Source organism: Copidosoma floridanum, unplaced genomic scaffold, assembly GCF_036245765.1.
Source record: "Copidosoma floridanum isolate Cflo_tuat_1 unplaced genomic scaffold, Cflo_Japanese_pri ptg000030l, whole genome shotgun sequence".
Lineage (NCBI taxonomy): Eukaryota > Metazoa > Arthropoda > Insecta > Hymenoptera > Encyrtidae > Copidosoma > Copidosoma floridanum.
In genome coordinates this window covers 36800476-36821239 of record NW_028321907.1, presented here as the reverse complement: position 1 = coordinate 36821239, position 20764 = coordinate 36800476, and the positions used below count along the sequence as shown (strand labels likewise).

Here is a 20764-nt window from a genome sequence, read left to right as displayed (position 1 = left end):
AAATTTTTTTCACGGAATTATTCAGAAATACTTAACTCACAGGTAGATTTTTTTATGTCTTTGCGTTTTTCCAAAATGTTTGTCCATGTAATTGTTAAAATTAAGGTTAAGTTATATAATAGCCTGTGTTAATTACATAGTTTTCATTTGTATAATTCTTTTCAAAATGACCTATAACAAATATTGAAAAAATTATTATAAGGTCTACGTATTATACACTATCTAGAAAACTGAATGTCATTGTAAACTATTTATTATTACTTCGAAAGCTCTTTAAGGATATCTGGTGTTGAACTTATTCTTGGAATCCAAAAAAAATTTAGTGTATTACTATAAATTTATATAGGTTTAGAAAGTCTGTTGTAATAAGAAAAATTCAAACTTTCTTACACGACTATTGAAAGCAGTAAATCACTTACTTCTTATTTTACTTTAAAGTAGTGGGGAATTGGCACGCAAATTGCATAGGGGGACTTTAGTAGTACGTAAAGATGTATGTAAGAAAATCTACCAAAGCTTCAACTTCTGTGATTTTAAGTCCTTAAACAACTAAGTGATTCTTATTCGCGTGCCATTACATAAACCGTCAGGTATACTAAAATTTGGGATGGAAATTACTTTTTTTTCCATTAATTTAAGTGAATGAGGGGGCCAGCCTTCACGAATATTGTTTCAAATTTAAAGATCACATTTCGATTCAACACGTTCATTCGTTGCGTTTTCTATGATGCGATAGGTTTTAAATTTTCTATTTAATTCCCTTAAAATCTTATTGTTTAAAAAAAATTCATTACGTCAAGGAAGTATAGTACTGACTGAACAATTGCTTAAATCATCAAAAAATGAATAACAAACTGACATTATTAAATATCCATTTTTTTTTATTTTTCCCTTCCCTAATATTCAATAATAATTTTGAAAATTCTTTACTATGGAAACAGATTTGAATTTGTTTTTTTTTAATTTTGGGAATAAATTAATGTGTTTGATGACTTGATAATTTTTATTATAATTGTGCTCCAGTTACAGTTTTTGTTTTGGACTGAAAGAATTCAACGAAAATCTTCTAAAATTTATGACCAAGAGATGTATTTGTATTACGTTGATCTTTTCAAGTTCTGCCAACTATTTCTAAGACCTCCACTGTAAGTTCAATCTAAAATAATTAAATCAACATGTGTTTTTATTTTTCTTTACTTCAAATTTTAATGACGCAATCTCTACATGTCTAACGAAAGCCTAAAAGCCTTATGACTTGTTTTATCTTTTAAAAGCAATACTGATTCTGTGCCTGTCCAAGACATTGATAAAATTTTTTTTCGTTGAAAAATGAAATACTCAGTTGATGACTTACACGAAAAAATTTTTCCCGATCTTTCAGCAATTTCTTGTCACAGCACAGCCGCTATTTATAATTTTATGTTCTTTTATTTTTATTATATATATATATATATCTGTTTATCTTATCTACAAGCCTTACATTACTAACTTATCGATGCCATGTATGTGTGTGCTGCCCAATCCAAGAATCCCGTGGCCACGTTTCTTTGTCGACTGATCATTTCTGAAATGTCGACGAATTATGCCAACGAGGTACGCGAAAACTGTTTAAATTTTTACATTAATTCGGTAGAGGAAATGAAAAAACGATGTTTAGAACACAGTGAGTTTTTAAAGCTACTAATTTTTGTAGAGCCATCGGTAGCCTTAAGTTCGTAAAGAAATGTTTATTCAACGAATTTGTGTTGTTTTTATAAATATTTTTCAAATTTATATTACCAATCTATAGCTTTGGAAAGTAGAACATTGGCTTCATCTTTTAAGCCTCCACAGTACGACAGCTTAATAAAATGTTATGTTGAAATTAATGTTGTAATTTTTACTACTAAAAACGGCGATGTTTTAAGCTTCCCATCATTAAAATTACTAGTGAGAGCAGTTTTTTCTTTTCCGCATTCCAATGCGGAACCAGAAAGAGGTTTTTCTGACGTTACTGAACTTAAAGATGAAAAAGCTAATAAGTCTGGTACAGAATTACTTAATGCACGTAGTTTTTTGCGATCAATTTGTAAAGCGCAACGTATCACAAACTTCGATTTTGAATCAACGGACCAACACTCAAATAGTTTCAATTCAGCAAATTTGTATGAGGACTAGTCAAAACATAGTTATCTATTGATCTCAGTAGTTCTATTTCATGCACATAATGCATGGCTTTAATTTTTTACTAATTTAACTAATAAAAATGGTTCTAATATGGCTATTGGCGAAGGTACCAACATTACACGTATATCAAGAATGAATAAGTAAAACAAAATTTAGTCTTGCAATGATTACGTAATTTTTTAAACGCTTTAGCTTAACGTGTTAATATTTAAGTAAAACACTGATGTACGTGTAATCGAAACAACCTAACGAACTACAAGCACTGTCTCAAGGGTAGTGTGAAAACTGTCTATTTTTTTCTATTTTTTTTTCATTCTGTGTTTTATTCTTGTAAATAAATAAATCATAATTCTGATAAATTCTTTCAGATACATATCCTTTTTCATAAGTTTGATAAAAATTGAAAAAACCAAAAAATTGTGGAAAAAGTAATTGTATTTTTTCCGCCCTCGAGTGGTTTTGGGAGGCTGGTACTTCCTCGTGCAAAAAAGCAGTTTTCCGATACTCGTTCGAAAAGTCTCCTTTACGAACCTCGTTACGGACCTCGCTTGGGCCGCAAACCTCTCAGTTCGCAAACAAAGACTTTTCAAACTCGTAGGAAAACTACTATTTTAACTATATTATTGTTTATTAATAAGTTGAAAAATAGGTTTGCAAAATTTTATATGGAGTAGAAAATTTGAGTCGATATAATTAATGAAAGATATTAATTGTACCTCATTAATACTCACCTTAATGCATAAAACAGTAGTGATCTTTTATTAAATTGTTACATGTATGTATTTAGCTTGTATGTCACTAAATTATACGTGTACAAAAGAAAAAAAAAAAAATTTATTAAAATGGTACATTACGTCACAAAGTACAAAATGAGCGCCCGAAGGGCGCGCTTGTAGTAGGTTGATGTATGAGTCACGTATAATGTTTTTTTACTAAGGGCGCAAAGTGTAATTTTGCGCCCAGTAAATTACTTTGGGCCCTAGGGCAGAAGAGTACTTTGAGTCCGGAGAGCGTAAGAAACTTTTCTGCCCGTGGGCCTGAAATGATGACAAGGACCCAAAGTATGACCCGAGGGTGCAAAGCGGCAGTTGCACTTTGGGTCCATGGTAAGAAAAATTTTAAAAAAAGTACGCAGCTGAGATTCGAAGGAAAAATCAGCAAAATCGTTAGGAGCGCTTGCCCACTTAGATATCAATAGCTTTTCCCTATGATGCACAGAGGTAGTATATAAGTTGTTATAGGAAGTTTGGGTTAACCATAGGGGGGAAGCTGAAGTGGGGATGTGTGGAGAGAAAGCTCAGGTGGGGACTACTTTGGATGGCGCGCCGCTGTGCTGACAAATGAGCATGAAGCTCTTCTGCGCATGTGCGACTTTGCAGTACCATCTGGCATCACTGGTTACTGTGCATATGTATGCTGTCGTCATTGGTATAGTAAAAAATTTAATTGTGACATCAATCAGTTACACAGCGAAGGGGACAATATTTTACATGGCTTCCGTACCCTTGGACCACAGGTGAAATCCGCACATAGAAAGTAGATTCTCAGAGGTGCGAGCCAATATTCACAAAATAATAGTAATTTAGAAATTTCGCGGGTTCGGGGAGCCTTAATCTTTTTTAAGTTTTTGTACTAAGTTTTGCGTAAAAAATGAAAGAAAGTGTAACAAAGGGTGCAAAATGTTGACAAAATGGTGAGTCCGCTATGAGTAAAATGAGAGTTTATAAGTAGTAGGAGCGTTTTCAAGACAGTTGTAAAAACGTTAAAGATGACGAACGCTACAGACGCCCCAGCATGTGAACAACTGATAAAAACGTTGAAAAATTGGAAGGAATGATTATAAACGATCATCAAATCACTATTAAAAAAGTCACTGATGATGTTGGGATATCGATTGGTTTATATCATCAAGTTTTTTTAAGTGTTCCAAAAAATCAGAAAACTTGGAATCTAAAAAATCTTGTACGCACGATTCTATTAGCACGGCTTACAAACAAATCGGTTTTGAAGTAATTGCTTTTACAAGCGCATAACTTTTATAAATGATGTGGACAACTGGGAAGTGTGCCTTTGATAAGAATAAGTTATGTACAATATTGTAAATTTGATTCTTTAAAAAAGAACAAAAAGGTCTTATGCAGAATTTTTTTGGCACGGCCAAATAACTATTTCAAATGTTAAAATTGTGTTGATAAGTAAATAAAAAAATTAAAATGTCTAGAAGATGTGAAGTTAATCCATTAAGAAAGAAATTACTTGAAAATTTAAGTTAAAAAACGTAATTTTAAAAAAACATAGCATCATTTGATAGTACTTCACAATTAAATTTAAGCAAATAAATGCTAGATTTGGTTATAAAGACCTATATGTTTGACTAAGTAGAACTATTAGAGCACGTCAACATGAGATTGCAATATTATTCACTATTTTGGACTGCTAGTTTTTGTTTCTTTTCCATAGTGTTAGAACTGAACAAAAATGCTTCATTGCTAAGAAATTTATGTGAAATCAGATCGTTCTACCTTTACACTCTGCCAGGGTGTTTGACGCGTTACTGTCATCGTGTCATGGTCTTGAAAAAGCTGCATGAACACGGCAAAATACTGACTAAAACTATAAATAAAAAGTATGCGCACCCTATTTCTGTCGTTGAATACAATCATGAAATGAACTTTGGGGTAAGGATGAAGAAAAAAAAAAAAAAAAAAAAAAAAAATTACTTGGAGGATAATATAAGATTAGTTTATATAAATAGTATCCATATATGTTGGAAAAATAGTAGAGCACTAAACTGAACTATCTAAGTCTGGATTTCGTAAGATATTTTTAAGGATGCGGTATAAATTAAAACGCTTATTTTGGTTATAATATTGTTACACGGGACTATACAGCGATGAAACACTAATTTTGCAAGTTGCAAAATATTTAGCTAAATTTTATTAAGTATGAATTTTTTTTTTATTCATCATCGCTCTTAGGGCTTAGACATGGCATTCTTTTACACAAGAATAGTGTGAATTAGCCATCTGTGCAAACCTGAGTTATGACCAGATGTTAATACGCATAGACACGTATAAACACTAGGACCAACTCAATCACACCTATGATCACGTTGACAAAACGTAAGAGAAGTAGTTAATCAATGCTTAAAGATTAACAGCACAGGCAAAACGGCGAGACCTGAACCGTAACCCATCCAAGTACGCCAAATGCTGCTTAACCTCGGAGATCGACGGAACTGCAACTCTACGGATGCGCAAACACAATAAATAAATTTGAGTAATATCATGTATGTTTTACCTGGAACAAGCTTAGGTTTGATCATCAAATTTTTTGCCACATGAAGAGCATCTTGTAAGTTTCTTTCAGTTTCATTCAGAATATCCTTACTTGCACCTCGCAGTATAATGGTGCAAGCTTTTGGGTTAATACATTCTCTAATGTAACAAAAAAATTCATCATTAACTTTCTTTATTTCGAAAATTTTAGCTCCAGATCCAACGTGGCATTCCCGTAATTCCTCAGTTCTATTTACAATAGTTGCACCACAAGCTCGTGCAATTCTATTATTGTCGCTTTTCCTTACTCGTCTGACCGCTGAGATACCAGCTTTCAATAAGTAATGTTGTGCTAAATCTGATATTCCTTTTTCAGTGAAAACAACGTCAGGTTTTACAGAAATAATATCATCACAAATTTTTTTTACATGCTCTTCTTCAAGTTCTAACATTCTTGTGAAGTCAGTATCTTTGAATATTTCTACATTTGTTTGAGATTCACCTTTTTTATACTCTAATGGACAGTCCAATAAAACGATTCGTGGATTTTCGATGAAACGTTTCATTTTTGGGTGTGTTACATCTTTATTTAACATAATACCTTTTAAAACACAGCTATCTTCAATGGAACCTCCTGGTATTTTTTCCACCTAAAAAATTAGATACATTAAAATGTAATTTATCAACAGTACTTCATTCACACGATTTAAAAACTTTATAACAAACAATTTCAAATATTTCCTTAACATAACACCTCATTTATGATAAAAATACATTTCAAGACACATGAATTTTTTGTTGATCTAAATACAACAGGAGTTAAGGAATCGGAAGATTTCTTAGCATCCAAATTTTTTTTATTTTAAATAAGGAACTCATGAATAACCTTTTCTCCTCTAACATTTGTTTTAAAACAAAAGATAAACGTATAAAAATAATGTAAAACGACGCATATGCAAGTTAAATGCGTAGCGTACACCTTAACAAAATGATATGTTTATAGACTTTGCATATTGTTATAGATAAACATTATTTGAATTAAGCGCAATTTAAAAAAATTTATCAAAATTTTTTTATCATTGCTAACTTTAATTGTGAGTATTGTAACAAAAATAAGATTCATATCCACAAAAATAAACACTATATATAAAAAATGTAAATAAAGTCGATGAATCGTTTTAAGGATTAGTATGATTCTGAAAGTGTTATAATATCCAGTTTAAATGTATCAATTTTTATGGACTTGATTTTATGAAACTCATTTGAAAAAAAAAAAAAAAAAATTATTTGATGATTTGGTGATTTCATTTGGAATGACTTGTGTTCTAAATAGTCCGGGAGCCAGGGTACTTTTCGTAGCCGATGGAGGTCCATGGCTGCACCAAAGTTTTTTTTATGTATTTTGATGCGCTGAATCCGATTTTCGGAAGTGCTTGGCTGTAAAGTTGGCCGATTAATTGTTACAAACATTTTTTTAAAACAAATAAGAAATTTATTTTAGATTCTTTGGCCAATTTTAAGACAAAAAGTATTCTTGTCATTTTTTGACTCTGATTTTCTACTGGAGGAGACTGAAACGCACCTGGCTTGCATGGAGTAAACAAAGAGATAGCATAAGTTGATTTTAAGAGTACTAAGTTTGCTGTTGGTAAACTCAGAAAAATTTGTCGAAAAGAGGTCTAAGGAAAAGAACCACAGCTGTTGACCCGATGAACTTACTTTCCGGGTACGAGTCAGAGAAAGAAAAATAAATTGTATTGCATTTGCTTTACAGTTCCCCGTTACACTATTCAATTTTAAATAGTAACAAGTCAATAATACTGATTGTGAGAATAATAAAACTAGTAAAATTAAATAATTTAGAGTGTGTATCTTGTCTCAACGTCATCGTTGTCGCCCTTGTTGTTGAAAAAAACTAGTTCATTCAAGAGCTCTTAACAAACGGTGTACAAACTGCCCAAAATAAACAGTAATAAGGATAACTCATCACAAAAATACGAGGTAGTATTCGATCCACACCCAGAAAAGGTTCTTCCTAATTCTGTATAAAGTTAAAAAATTTTTTTAAGGTGTGTTTTTAATCCTAAGAAAACTAGTTTGACGTCATAAAAATACATAAATGGACTGAGAGTGCATTGATCATTACCTCTACCTTTATGTAAACCTGTTAATTTATTGATACAAAATTGCTTGAACTACGAGTGATAAAGGCACACCAGACTTTTAATCATAATAATTAGACCCAGAAAAGAAAAAGCAGCTGCCCCTATTTAAAAAAAAAGGGCGGAAGTTACATTGCACCCTGTTTTAGAAGCTTTTTACAGTAAGTATTAATAATGAATTGTTTTGGATAACTAAATTCCTTTTTATGAGTATTTTTTAAAAAAGCGCCCACTCATAATTCGGCATCATTTTTATTTATAAACGATTTAATTAAAAAATGCTAAAAAATTTTGTTCTTCAACTATATTTTTAAGCCTATCGACAAAAGCCATATTTTGTGGTATGCCATTTGTAGGTATTATTGGAACGAACATTTTGCGACAGGAATTTCAAAATTGATTTATAATTGCTTAAAATAATCGATGTATAACGTAAAAAAATCGAAAATTCCATTAATTTTGTACTCCATTATGGATTTTTTAACAGCTCTGAAACTAAGTAAAAATGTGTCATTTGTAAGCATGAAACTGCTTAAATTTTTTCGTTGGTTTAAATTTTTCGAGAAAATGCATTTATTTATTAAAAAAGTGTCAAATGTTTACTTTAATGTCCTCTGGGCTGTCGTCACCAGACAGGGCCTAACGGGAGCTAATTTTTTTCGTTGTAATGTCTTGTTTACGAATTCTTTAATGGCATACCGATTTTCACAATTTTTTGTCAACTTAATGGTTTTACAAAAATGCGACTTTTTTACAAATGGTTTTTTGGAACATAACATTAATAAATCAACATATCTGCATAAAACTAGTATGTTTTATAAGCTAGAATTTTTTTACGAATAAAAAAAAAATTATTGTTGTCAGATGTTTACAAGCCAAGTTAATATTTTAAATTGTTTTTTACGCCATTTGTTTATCAAACAACACAGGCATTTGAAATTTAGAATGTTGGAAAATAAATACTTGAATTTTTATATTCTGTATTTTTTTTTTAAATTACGTTTGTAAAGGCTAATTTAAATGTTCATTGACAACCGTCTGATCGAGTCGCAAAGACACGTTTGTCATTTTTGACTAGAATGTTTTGATCGATCGACTTCAAAGACACTTCGAGGAAAAAAGTTGTATGATGGCCGTTTGTGATTTAATGTTTACTTTTTTTTTTATAGAGGTAGCGTGATGAAATATTAACATCTACCGTATTGCTATTGTGAATATTTTGTTTATTAATTTATTATAAAGAAATTTCCCTTTTTTAATGGGTGGTGCTTTGAATAGAGGTTTTCACGTTTAATTAAACTTTGACAATTGTTTATACAGATGCACTTCAACAACAAATTACACAAAAACAAGCTGAAGAGCAGCATGAAAAAATTATACCATTTTTACATCGTATAAACATTATTTTATGGTACACATTTCTATATCATTTTTCATTTAGTTTTTTTCAAATTGGTTTGTTATACATTAAAGAGCTTAGTGGGTCTTTATCTACCTTTTGAAGATCCCGCTGCGTTTACGAAAACGGGATTTAGTAAAGAGAAAGAAAAAGAAAGGACAAATAAAAATAACTCACAGCAACATTGTTCAGCTCATGTCAAGAAAGTGAGCTTTTGATAAAATGTAAGTAAATTGAATGAATGTATGCATATGTCACTCGTATTTCTATTAACAAAAGGATTCTATATCAGCAATTCAATAATACGTGTAATTAAACGATGCTTTTATAACAAAATATAAACTGTGTAGTTATGATATTTATGTCATCTAAACACCAACTTTCCTACACAAACAAAATAAAATAATTTGGGACGTAATGTGCGATCACTACACGTAACGACTAATTGCAAAGGTATAGTGTTAAACAGCTAAATCGTCTTTTTTTTTTGTATTTTCCAAACTCTATGCCTAAAGAAAAACAAAAGAACCAAGTATGGGTTTCTGACCCCTGGAAGAAGTAAAACTTCCAACTTAAATGTTATTGAACTCGGTATAACAGAAACTGAGAAAATTAGATTACATCTAATTTCAATAGATGTTTAGAAATTCAATACAAAAAAAATAAAAATTTTATCATCACGTATTCGAGCACGCTCGTCCGTCAAATACATATACATATGTGACAGGAGATTTGCGGACTCTTAGTACTTCTATGTTTCCTATGATGTATGTATTAATGTATGAACAAATAGTTAGTCATATAATGCAACACAAAACAAAAAGTTTAACCATAATGCCCCGAAAAAAGATATTTTTGTTTAATTAGCCTCCCCAGTAAAGCCCTATGTTTCAGGAACTTTTCCTCGCCGGTAAGGCTAGCGATCCCTGCCTGGCGCATCGGATCCACTAATCCCTACCTATAGCCCTAACACTGTTCGCATTCACCCAGGCCCGAAGACATGTAGGGCAAGAAGGAAACCCTGGAATTACTCTGAAGAAAAATTCCACGGATTTTTTTTTCGTTGTTATGTCTTGTTTACGAATTCTTTAATAGCATACTGATTTTCACAATTTTTTGTCAACTAAATGGTTTTACAAAAATGCGACTTTTTTACAAATGGTTTTTTGGAACATAACATTAATAAATCAACATATCTGCATAAAACTAGTATATTTTATAAGCTGGAATTTTTTTACGAATGAAAAAAAAAATTATTGTTGTCAGATGTTTACAAGCCAAGTTAATATTTTGATTTGTTTTTTACGCCTTTTGTTTATTTAACAACACAGGCATTTGAAATTTAGACGGTTGGTAAATAAATACTTAAATTTTTATATTCTGTATTTTTTTTTTAAATTACGTATGTAAAAGCTAATTTAAATGTTTATTGACAACCGTCTGATCGAGTCGCAAAGACACGTTCGTCATTTTTGACTAGAATGTTTTGATTGAACGACTTCAAAGACATACTTGGAAAAAAGTTGTATGATGGCCGTTTGTGATTTAATGTTGATTTTTCCTGATGAAATAATTTTAACATTTACCGTATTGCTATTGTGGATAGTTTGTTAATTAATGTATATTTAACGAGTAATTATTTGTTTGAATTAAAACTTTTTATGTTGGTCCGTGAACAGCCTTGTGAGAAAAAATGCTTTACGAAAAAACGTAGCCAACCACCCTGCGGCCCAATTTGCTCTTTCACACTCTTTCCCCTGCTTCGTCTTCCTCTGTTGTATATGCGCCACACGCGCTCTTCTCCTTATGCTGCTACGATGCCTAAACATTTATATATATGTGTATGTATTTAGTAGTATTTATAACTATTTGTCCTACAGCAAATCAAGGATGAAAATTGAGCTTACATTGTTGCAGCAAGTTATAAATTTTTATCAGTTTGCAACACTGAGCTTTCTAGTCATAAAATTTTTAGTAAAACATTCATCCGCCATTTTAGGGTTCAAAAAAAAAAACATAAAAAAGTATTTAAAAAAATGCTAATCTTAGAGTCTTTACATTTATAATCAAGTTTAATGACCCGTTGTTTTTTTAAATTGTATAGCTGTAGATTTCTCGTTAATGTTCCGTTGATTTAAATTTTCGTTTTTATGCTCATATTGAGAACATGTGTCGCTTCAACTGAGTGTTGTACTACTCTATATTCTACCGCAATATATATGTTAGGTGTATGGAAACCAATTTAACCATGCGCTTTAATGATTAAGGAACCAATTTAACCATGCGCTTCAATGATTTAGAAGCAAATTTAACCATAAGGCCTTATGACTCAAAAAACAGCAGGAGCCAGTTTAAATTTTTTTATAAACTTGCGAACCGATATTGCTACGCCCGTTTATAGTATACATATATACGGGTTGCACGACCCAGTCATTAAATGTTTATATGCATACATGTATGCAATAAAACGTGAATAAAGCATTAAATATGTATAATACAACTTTACCTTTGAAAACAAAAAAAAATTCTGTACTATAAAAGTAAAGCAAAATTGGCTAAGAATAAAATTTTTTGCAGGTTTTCCTAAAGGAACTACATGATTGAGGTGCACAAAAATAGACGAGTTGGGCTATGCAGGGTTTCCGTCTTGCCCTACATGTCTTCGGGCCTGGGTGAATGCGAACAGTGTTAGGGCTATAGGTAGGGATTAGTGGATCCGATGCGCCAGGCAGGGATCGCTAGCCTTACCGGCGAGGAAAAGTTCCTGAAACATAGGGCTTTACTGGGGAGGCTAATTAAACAAAAATATCTTTTTTCGGGGCATTATGGTTAAACTTTTTGTTTTGTGTTGCATTATATGACTAACTATTTGTTCATACATTAATACATACATCATAGGAAACATAGAAGTACTAAGAGTCCGCAAATCTCCTGTCACATATGTATATGTATTTGACGGACGAGCGTGCTCGAATACGTGATGATAAAATTTTTATTTTTTTTGTATTGAATTTCTAAACATCTATTGAAATTAGATGTAATCTAATTTTCTCAGTTTCTGTTATACCGAGTTCAATAACATTTAAGTTGGAAGTTTTACTTCTTCCAGGGGTCAGAAACCCATACTTGGTTCTTTTGTTTTTCTTTAGGCATAGAGTTTGGAAAATACAAAAAAAAAGACGATTTAGCTGTTTAACACTATACCTTTGCAATTAGTCGTTACGTGTAGTGATCGCACATTACGTCCCAAATTATTTTATTTTGTTTGTGTAGGAAAGTTGGTGTTTAGATGACATAAATATCATAACTACACAGTTTATATTTTGTTATAAAAGCATCGTTTAATTACACGTATTATTGAATTGCTGATATAGAATCCTTTTGTTAATAGAAATACGAGTGACATATGCATACATTCATTCAATTTACTTACATTTTATCAAAAGCTCACTTTCTTGACATGAGCTGAACAATGTTGCTGTGAGTTATTTTTATTTGTCCTTTCTTTTTCTTTCTCTTTACTAAATCCCGTTTTCGTAAACGCAGCGGGATCTTCAAAAGGTAGATAAAGACCCACTAAGCTCTTTAATGTATAACAAACCAATTTGAAAAAAACTAAATGAAAAATGATATAGAAATGTGTACCATAAAATAATGTTTATACGATGTAAAAATGGTATAATTTTTTCATGCTGCTCTTCAGCTTGTTTTTGTGTAATTTGTTGTTGAAGTGCATCTGTATAAACAATTGTCAAAGTTTAATTAAACGTGAAAACCTCTATTCAAAGCACCACCCATTGAAAAAGAGAAATTTTTTTATAATAAATTAATTAACAAAATATTCACAATAGCAATACGGTAGATGTTAATATTTCATCACGCTACCTCGATAAAAAAAAAGGTAAACATTAAATCACAAACGGCCATCATACAACTTTTTTCCTCAAAGTATGTCTTTGAAGTAGATCGATCAAAACATTCTAGTCAAAAATGACAAACGTGTCTTTGCGACTCGATCAGACGGTTGTCAATGAACATTTAAATTAGCCTTTACAAACGTAATTTAAAAAAAAAATACAGAATGTAAAAATTCAAGTATTTATTTACCAACAGTCTAAATTTTTAATGCCTGTGTTGTTAAATAAACAAATGGCGTAAAAAACAATTCAAAATATTAACTCGGCTTGTAAACATCTGACAACAATAATTTTTTTTTTAATTCGTAAAAAAATTCTAGCTTATAAAATATACTAGTTTTATGCAGATATGTTGATTTATTAATGTTATGTTCAAAAAAACCATTTGTAAAAAAGTCACATTTTTGTAAAACCATTTAGTTGACAAAAAATTGTGAAAATCGGTATGCCATTAAAGAATTCGTAAACAAGACATTACAACGAAAAAAATTAGCTCCCGTTGGGCTTTGTCTGGTGACGACAACCCAGATGACATTAAAGTAAACATTCGACACTTTTTTAATAAATAAAAGCATTTTTTAAAAAAATTTAAACCAACGAAAAAATTTGAGCAGTTTCATGCTTACAAATGACACATTTTCATTGAGTTTCAGAGCTGTTGAGAATTTCATAATGGAGTATAAAATTAATAAATTTTTCGATTTTTCTACGTTATATGTTGATTATTTTAAGCAATTATAAATCGATCTTAAAATTTCGATCGCAAAATGTTCGTTCCAATAATACCTACAAATGGCATACTACAAAATATGGCTTTTGTTGATTGGTTTAAAATTATAACTAAAAAAACACGAATTTTTTAAATTTTTTTATAAAATCGTTAATTAAAAAATGATGCCAACTTTAAAATGGGCACTTTTTTAAAGATGTGTTCTTTGCCACCTAATACATTGAATAAACCACGTGAGATACTGTAAGGAATGTCCTCCTGTGGATTTGCCAACTCTGTTGGCCTGCTGTTATTTTCTTGACTAATGCTGAAAAATAAATTATTAAACAATTCAAATTAATATGTGTCTTCAGAAAAAATGGATGATTTTTGATATTAACAGTAGTATTGCGTTAGAGCAGCAACTTCGTAGAGATGGAATAATCATTACACCATTACAATTTTTAATGAAAAATTCTGTTTGGTTATTCATGTATGATTTTAAAAAATAATCGACACCTACTTTTTCTTTTTTTGTACAAATACAAATTGAAAAAATTATAGTACCTAAAAATTATAGTATTCTAAAAGTTACAGAAAGCACCTTATGCATGTGACATAGTAAATATAAATTACACATGAATGTGCTACAATAACGTACGAAAAAAATGAGCGTAGTAGCATAAAAACGATTTAAAACTTTCAAAGACACAGCGTTTAAAAAAAGTATGGAACATACATATAATATAAAATAACGTCGAAATGGTTGTATGAGATTCCCTCAAAATTTAGCTTTTTCTACATTATACCAAAACCAAGTATTCCTAAAAGTTTCAAGACAAAAAATATGTGTACGCTAGTGATAGTAAAATTTTAAATTAATTGTTTTTCACGTAGTCCTTATGACGTCACATACAAAAGGAATACATCTACAGCTATGAAAAATAGAAGATCTTCAAAGGGCTATATTTTGTAAAAATTTTGGTTAAAAAAACATACGTGTCGATAATTCTTCAAAATTATACGTAATGGACCAAATGTTTTTTTTTCATGCAAAATGCTTAGTCCCTTTTTATTATATTCCGTAACAAAATAATGAATTTTACGATGAGTATATGTCAAAATTATTTTCATTCAAAAAGGTTTTATGATTTTAAGTTAGTTACTTGTAATGTTGAAGGCTAGGATAACCGGACGAAAAAAGAAAAAAAAAAAAAGAAAAAAAATAAGAAAATAATACAGAATATTTAGCAGTGTCAGCAAAATCGAAGATAATGATGAGTGTCTGACAAAGAAAAGATGAATTAGTAAATTTGCAATTATAAAATATTATTAAATTCAAATGTGTTCGACGTAAAGTTATTGTCAAACTTACTTTTTTATTATGAAATACAGAAAAAATATTTAAAAACTTAATTATGTTGTCATTATTTCATCTCTACGAAGTTCGAAGAGAGTTAAATCGTTTATTTTTCATTAAAAGGTAAAAATTCTATCCAAGATGTCATGTACTACTTGTCAGGGGCAATACGAACCTGACTGTGTACCTACATGCTCTCAGTAAGGTGCCTTGTGCTACGGGTTGGGGGCATAACAAATCTAGCTTTGTACCCACGAGTTTTTCGCTTGACTCCTTTTTCCTAATAAAGGTGCCTCTATACTAACCCTTATATAAGAACGATTTATCACGTTACTTGACTCTTTATACATATTAATAATTAAGAAAAATTTTAACCTTCACAGCAGATATTGGCTTTCCTTTGGAAAGAAAGCCCCTGGAGGTCCAGACATCACCAAAAAAATCAACTATTTGTTTAAAAAACTAGATGACAGGTATTTTAGCATTCTGGATACTTATCTTTTCAAAGAAGCCCAAAAAAAAAATCTTAAAAATTTTCGACAGGATTCGAGCCTACTAACCCTTCGAGTATCTCCAGCTAGGAGGCTCATGCTAACCGCTATACCATGAAAGCTCAAAAATGACCTTTAAACAAAAAATAAAGAGTACAAAAAGCAATATTTTTGCAAGCTACCTCAGTTTAAAAAAAAGTCTTTTTACGACGCATGAAGGAAGAGATATTGATGATTTTTCGACCACGAGCGATTTTGAGCGCACGACATCAGATTCCGCATCAGCCATGCGCAAGCAGCTGCAGAGGAGGGGGTTCCCCGAGCTTTGGTCGGGACAGTAACCACGCTAGTGACTCTCACTTTTGCATTGTGTTTTCGATGGAAATCGGCAGTTAATGATTGTCAAATTTTTTTTCCTCAAAATATAAGTATTTAAGTGTAACATGTATAAATACTAACTGCCCATGTTAATTAACAAATCCATGAAAACTAAAACAAACAAAAAAATTATCTTAGCTTCTAGGGATCGAAGGGCACTTTTTTTTATTTAGAAAAAAATAAAACCTTCCTTATGTAAAAAGTCTCTTGGAGACTTTAAGATTATATACTTAAATTGTTGATAATACTTAATTTGCAATCAAGCGTTTTTTCAACTCATTTTAAACATTTTTCTGCTGCAAAAATGAAATTAATTTAACAAGAGATGATTAGTACAAGGAGGTCTTGTAGTGCCATACAAGAGCTTTGATTTTTTTGCATTTTCAGACGTTTCAGATTTATCATTTATTAGTCATAAACATTAAAAAAAAACGCTATTTTAGCAGTTTTTCGTATTTCGCAACTGAAGCAATTATGTGATTTATAACCATTGCGGCTTATTTCGCAGATTTTTTGAATACTTACTTTTTTGTCCGAGGTATTTTGCAATAAACCCAACAGGGAAAATGCTACGATTAGAATTCCATGCTGTTATGCGGCTAAAAAAAGTCATCAAAATATAATCAATATCTAAAACAATTAGTTATTGATACTTACTATAAAAACCTTCTAAAACAGGCGGCGAAGTAATTTCCGCACTTTTTTTTTAATACAAGGATCGGGACTTTTTCTATTCTGTGTCTAAATAGTTGGTATGATCATTTTATTAGCTTACCCCGTTGCTATTTTCCTAATAACTTATGAATACAATTAATAATGATAGTAATAATAATTCTACTAGATATAATAATTATAAATGAAATAAAAATTGCTATTGTAATAATAATGAAAATTATAATATTAATAATAATTACAACCATTCTTCTATGGAAATGCAAGACCTTGACGAAGATTGCAGTCCTTGCAACTTGAATCGGGCGAGGGAGCTATAAGTGACTCCAATTTGCACCCTACGAGCCAGAAGCACACGTCAACTATACGTCCTGAACCTGGAGAGGCTTCTGCTCTATTACGTCCTGGTCTTCATCTCCTAAACTAATCTAAGCACTTGCTTTCTTATTACTTTCTTCTGACCACTTTCGTCAACTAGTAGGACTCGCGCACAGACACTTCACTTTTTTTCTTCTATTTAATACTCTACGCATGTTCTTAAAATTTTTTTCTTGATCTCTTCTCTACGACGTGCATTTGATACTATTCCACAGTAATTAGAACTCTTGCTAATCACACGTGGGAGTCCATCCCTTGAGAGGGTAGGAGATTAACTCCTAAAAGTGAGTTTTTGCTTTTAAACATGTTCACCGCTCTTGCTACTGCGTATGTTCCTTTTTCTTCACGTTTGCCACAGCTACTGCTTTACTGCTTGTCATGTACGCATTTTCTTATCCTTTTCTGATGATGGTGCTGTGTCTCTACTACCTTGGTGGTTGTCCATTGGCATCTTATTTTTCTTATCATAGCATACATAACAGATCCCGAAAAACAAAACAGATTTGGAAAAACACATGATCTATGCGCTACGTATAAATTATGTGGTAAAAAAGTATATGTACAAATGGGGTTTCGTTTCGTGCGCGCTTGGTACGCTACTTTCCTCCCTCCTCAAATAAATATTTCTCATCATTTTGTTTCTAACTGTCGTAAAAATCGTCTTCATAGCAATCATTCAATATACTTTTTAAACAATAATGAAGGCTTTAGACTGCGTGTATGAGGTTATTGCTAGATGCTTAGAATATAAGATTTTTTTTTCATATAAAAAGTGTACACCATCAAATGAATTGGACAATTGAAGATTAATGCTAAAACTTCAATCAATATAACGACATACTCCAGAACTCTGTGAAGTAGAAATTCAGTAAAAAAACAAATAGTACTGAACACTACAAACTAGCCTACTTATGTTATAATCATTTTTGGTCTTGATTCTAACATATATTTTTGATGTAGTTACCTATGAGTACATACATTGTCAAAACAATTTTTGGAAATTAAAATTGTGCACCGTTTTAAGTCATTCTTTATTGATATTAACAATGCATTTATAATTTTTTTGGGAGAAGGTATGGACTTACTTTCAAACGTGCCATTTAACAGAAACGTAGATCGACTTCTATTTTTTATCTACTTTTTAATAAGTTTATTAGAATAGTTTCACTGTTCACTTGAGATAGTACAGAAAAGCGTTGATGTATGACAAAGTCCACTTTAAAATACACGTCCATCTAATTTAATAACATTACTCATTATATTTACGATACTGCAAACTCAGTTGTCTTAAGTAACCTTACAATAATGTTCTTATAAATATGACTAACATATCAAGCAAAGTCACAAAAACCGTTGTAATCACTAACCACAAAAACTACTCTACCAATCTTGTTAAATTTAGCACACCGATTATTGACACTTCCTAGATGGTTTTAGTATAGTTTTTATCTTAAGAGGCGTAAAATCAAAGCGACCTACGACACTGTTTTTTCATGGACAAGCGACTGACGTTCAACTTTATAACGGACCACGAAGATTAAGGAAAGCCACCAATAAATAGACGTTCTGATCGCTAACGTCCCCGGCGCGGCGGCGTAATATCAGGAGACGTCTAGCTGGAGCACAATCTGCTTTAGCAATTAGGGATTTCAAGGCCGTTTTTTCAATCGACCTAGTACCATCAGAGCAGATTGAGGTACATTAATAAGCCAGGGAAAACAACCTTTAAAAGGTTCGAGTTGCCACAACGGCCTCCTCCTAACGTCTTCAGTGATTTGTCCTAACGGCGTACCTATACAGGAGGTATTCTCCAGGCTCACTTTCCCGAGTAACGATGAACAGTTGGTTACCTGGAGAATGACTCGAAGACGAGATAATCTTCGGCCAGTGGCGTACCTTCCTCCAGCACGATCTGCGTACGCAGAGACTCTGAGGGTAGGAATCAGCAACCTTAAGTCGGCTCTCCATCATCAAGAATAATATAAAAAAATGGCTAGAAGTATCACCACTGTCCCTTTCTAGGGTCATCATAAGTATTGCCGTTTCCTACTTAACCATCAATCTCATACATACTTTTCAGGGCCTTCTAATGTAAAACTACCTTGCCAAGAAATACATATTTACTAACATTTCCTGCAATGGTTTGACCACTAAAAGACTATATAAAGCCAGCCACTGTTAAACCACGTCAGTCATTCACTGGCAGACGTCACGAGCGGAGTTGTTCGTCACGAGGCTGGGAACCCCGGTGCCTGACGACCCTATATTACCCTCTCGACTCTAACCATTCAACCAGGAATCACTGATCCTCTCTAAGGTCTGAGCTGGGAGAAGCTCATAGGTATGAAGAAAATATAAACTTGAGCAAACGGGACAGTCTTCAACAGGCAAGCATCACGAACCAACCTCTTCACCTTAGATCACCAAAACGACTGAGCTCTGCATAAAACAGAAGGTGCTTCAGACACTAACGTCTCCGGTATAATACCACGAGACGTTGGAAAAGAGCTCTACAACTAGCTGTAACTTTTTAGACGTTGTAGTTTTCGTCCCGATCAGCCTGGTGCTACAACAGCAGGCCAGAGAAGATCACCCTGAAGTATCCAGGCAGTCACGTTTGCTGGGAACTTTAGTCAAGAAAGAGTTAAGTTCAGCGGTCCTTTTTAGGGCCATCGGACGTCGAACTACCTTCGTAACAAATAAATTAAAACTCAACAAAATTGACAAAAAACAGCTTTTAGGGATCATAAAAGTAACCATGCCTGTAGTCGCAAGAAGAAAAACTTCAAATGCTTTCAATATATACAATTTTAGGTATAAAGAAACTGATGCAGAACATTTATCAAGATCGAAACAGGAGCGTAAAAATTGACAAACAAAGAATCTGCTTTCCATTACAACCCTTATAGTTATCACTTTAATCCTCTAGATTTTTAAGTAGGTGGAGTAATGTGTATTAGTATTCATTGCGGAGATAAAAAAAGAGAGATGAAGCTCCAGGACTTTGTTGCACTGGTAATAAAGTTGTGAAACTGAAAAAAACAATTTTTCAATCATATTTTTCATCAGTCCTAAATCCTCACAGCTCCAACCAGTAGATCTTTTTATTTATGATAACGTGAGAATGTGAAAATAAACAGTTATTTTATTGCGTGAGAAACGCATGGCACTTTTCAGCATCATTTTTTTGTTCCAAGAAGTATATAAAATTTTAAACTGAAAACTTCTTACATTATGTGTCAACACACTATGGTGTGCCATTTAGTAAGTATCGGGCAAAGCCGAGACGGGTGGGGGGCAATTAGTTTGTTTGTATAATAAAAAAAGTCGAGTAACTATGAAACGATTATTTTTTATTAATTTTGTCAGAGTTTTATTCCGTACTTTTTTTGACTTTATTAGATTACATAATATTAACAAAAACAAGTTATAGGATTGTTATTTTATTTGTTTTGGTTTTTTCAACTTCCCTTGAGAAAATTAACCGTAGTTGGAGCATCTTAAATAAAGTACAAAAAAATCTTAATTTGAAATTATTTTTTGTACTTACGTTTATCTGACATGTCTTTACCTTTATGACTCTGTTCGGGAGTTTTAAGCACGACGACGATTTAAACGTGAGGTGCGCGTCGCGTTGCGCAGAGAGTGGCGCCATCGGGTGGCTTGCGCACATAACAGCGGGAGAGAAGGGAGGAAGAGGCAAGAGAGCGAGTGCAGAGGCCTCCAAGTTGGACGCATTCGAGTTTGAGAGACGAACGCGCGCGGACGGGAGAACAGAGCTCAAGTGGATGGCAGTTGGTGCCCACATCACACTAAGTTGTCCCTTTTCGGTGCCTAACCTAAAAAACAATACA

The 20764-nt window shown here is 32.3% G+C and overlaps 1 protein-coding gene across 1 annotated transcript in view; it reads right to left on the bottom strand.

Moving 5' to 3' along the window:
• The window catches only part of CCT3 (chaperonin containing TCP1 subunit 3), a 135717-nt gene that overhangs the window by 39822 nt on the left and 75131 nt on the right, over positions 1-20764 (bottom strand). The window contains exon 4 of the mRNA XM_023392549.2: positions 5467-6094. Coding sequence (XP_023248317.1) covers positions 5467-6094 — 628 coding nt within the window. The remainder of the gene's footprint in view (positions 1-5466; positions 6095-20764) is intronic.